Raw genomic sequence first — 1609 nt, forward strand, 5'->3', positions numbered from 1 at the left:
TAAGCGGGTGGGCTAGTAAAGTTCCTTATATGTCACCTAGATCTATAAGATTTTTTGTGATTCCCGCTAATTTCTTATTGGCCAATCTGCTTCAGCCCGGCATTTTCTGCCAAGCTTTGCAGGTAGCCGATCTTAATATTTTTTAAGTTTTCGAACTCCACAAACATGCAGTCCAGGGGACCGGCCCAGTGGTCTCGCGGCATGAGTGCAGGGGCTGCAAACCTGGAGGTCCCGAGTTCGAATCCGCTCACCACCTAAGGATTTTTTCCGAGCCGATCCCTTTCAACTAAGTTTATCGGTTGATCGGCGATCTTAATCGGACCTCCAATAATTAATTCGGGTGTAATCCCGAATTAATTCCCCCTCCCACAAAACGATCATAGTTACACTACCTCGAACACGAGCCCGACACAGATGGGCACGCCCACTGTGAGAAGACGGCCGTGTATCGCGTGGTAGTAGTAAACAACTGCACATTCCTCTCTCCCTTATTTGTTCTGAGAATATAAAAACGACTACAGACTGGCATTTGATTCTCTCACAAAGGGGCGTGCGCCATTTAAACAAAGAAAAAGAAAAACATGCAGCCCAGGAATCTGAACCTTTTGAGCACTAAGGATGGACAGCGACACAGTATGTGCTCGTTGTCNTTCTTCTCCTCACCGCATACCCTGCAGGTTGTTTCGTCGGCCAATCTCATGTTGTACAAATGTGCTCTGAAAGCCTAGTGTCCAGTGAAAAGACCGATACTTAATCTTAATCTATTTCTATCCATAACCAGCATTTCCTTAGCTCTGCTTGACAATGGGTGGCTCATCAGAAGTNTGGCCTGGCAACAGCTTTTTAGTTTCTTCCAGGAGTTCTGATGCTCTCGCTTCAGCCGATCCCTGATGCAATTTTTTTCCACGGCAAAGAGAACGGCGACTTTCTGGTTCCTCTAAGGTGCCTAGCTTTGCCAATCCGTCCGTTATCTCATTACCGCGGATACCTTTATGGCCGAGTACCCAGACTAGTGTGATCTTGTTATGGTCTCCCAGTCTGTTCAGGGCTTATATGCAGTCTCAAACCACTGACGATTCAGTGATGGTCCTAGCAAGGGCTCTTATAGCGGCTTTACTATCTGTGTAGATATGGATCCTCCTGCTCATCGTCTCTTTTGAGAGCAAGAGTCTTGCACATTCCAGAATAGCCAAGACTTCCGCTTAGAAAACCGTGGCTAACTTACCCAGAAAGAAAAACTCTCTGTGATTGTTTCCTAGACCTGCTCCAAAGCGGTCGTTTGCTCCAGATCCATCGGTGAACCACGCATCTATAATCGGTTAGATCTGTAGGTTTTTATTACTCTATTCAGCTCTAATGGACAGGTTTATAGAAAACGCCTTGTTCACTTGGTATATCCTGGGTATTCTGTCTTATTTCAGTGTGAAGAGAGATTTCTGAAGAAACCCGAGCTCGGTATGATCTATCCCGAATTGTCTCCACTTTTCCTGACACTTTAGTCTATACGCTGTGAGTCTGGCGGCGCTAACTACTTGATGGTTTAACGGACGAATACAGACCTCTGTTGATGTTGTTCTCATAGCACCTGCCGCAGTCCTTAGGCCCTTAG

The 1609-nt window shown here is 46.1% G+C and overlaps 1 protein-coding gene across 1 annotated transcript in view; it reads right to left on the reverse strand.

Moving 5' to 3' along the window:
- Positions 1-788: 788 nt before the first annotated feature.
- The window catches only part of LOC109862717, a 2866-nt gene continuing 2045 nt past the window's right edge, over positions 789-1609 (reverse strand). The window contains exons 4-6 of the mRNA XM_020442837.1: positions 1533-1604; positions 1226-1309; positions 789-1048 (exon numbers count right to left, since the gene is read on the reverse strand). Of these exons, the coding sequence (XP_020298426.1) occupies positions 789-1048; positions 1226-1309; positions 1533-1604 (416 nt within the window). The remainder of the gene's footprint in view (positions 1049-1225; positions 1310-1532; positions 1605-1609) is intronic.

Source organism: Pseudomyrmex gracilis, unplaced genomic scaffold, assembly GCF_002006095.1.
Source record: "Pseudomyrmex gracilis isolate BER0280 unplaced genomic scaffold, ASM200609v1 scaffold_2262, whole genome shotgun sequence".
Lineage (NCBI taxonomy): Eukaryota > Metazoa > Arthropoda > Insecta > Hymenoptera > Formicidae > Pseudomyrmex > Pseudomyrmex gracilis.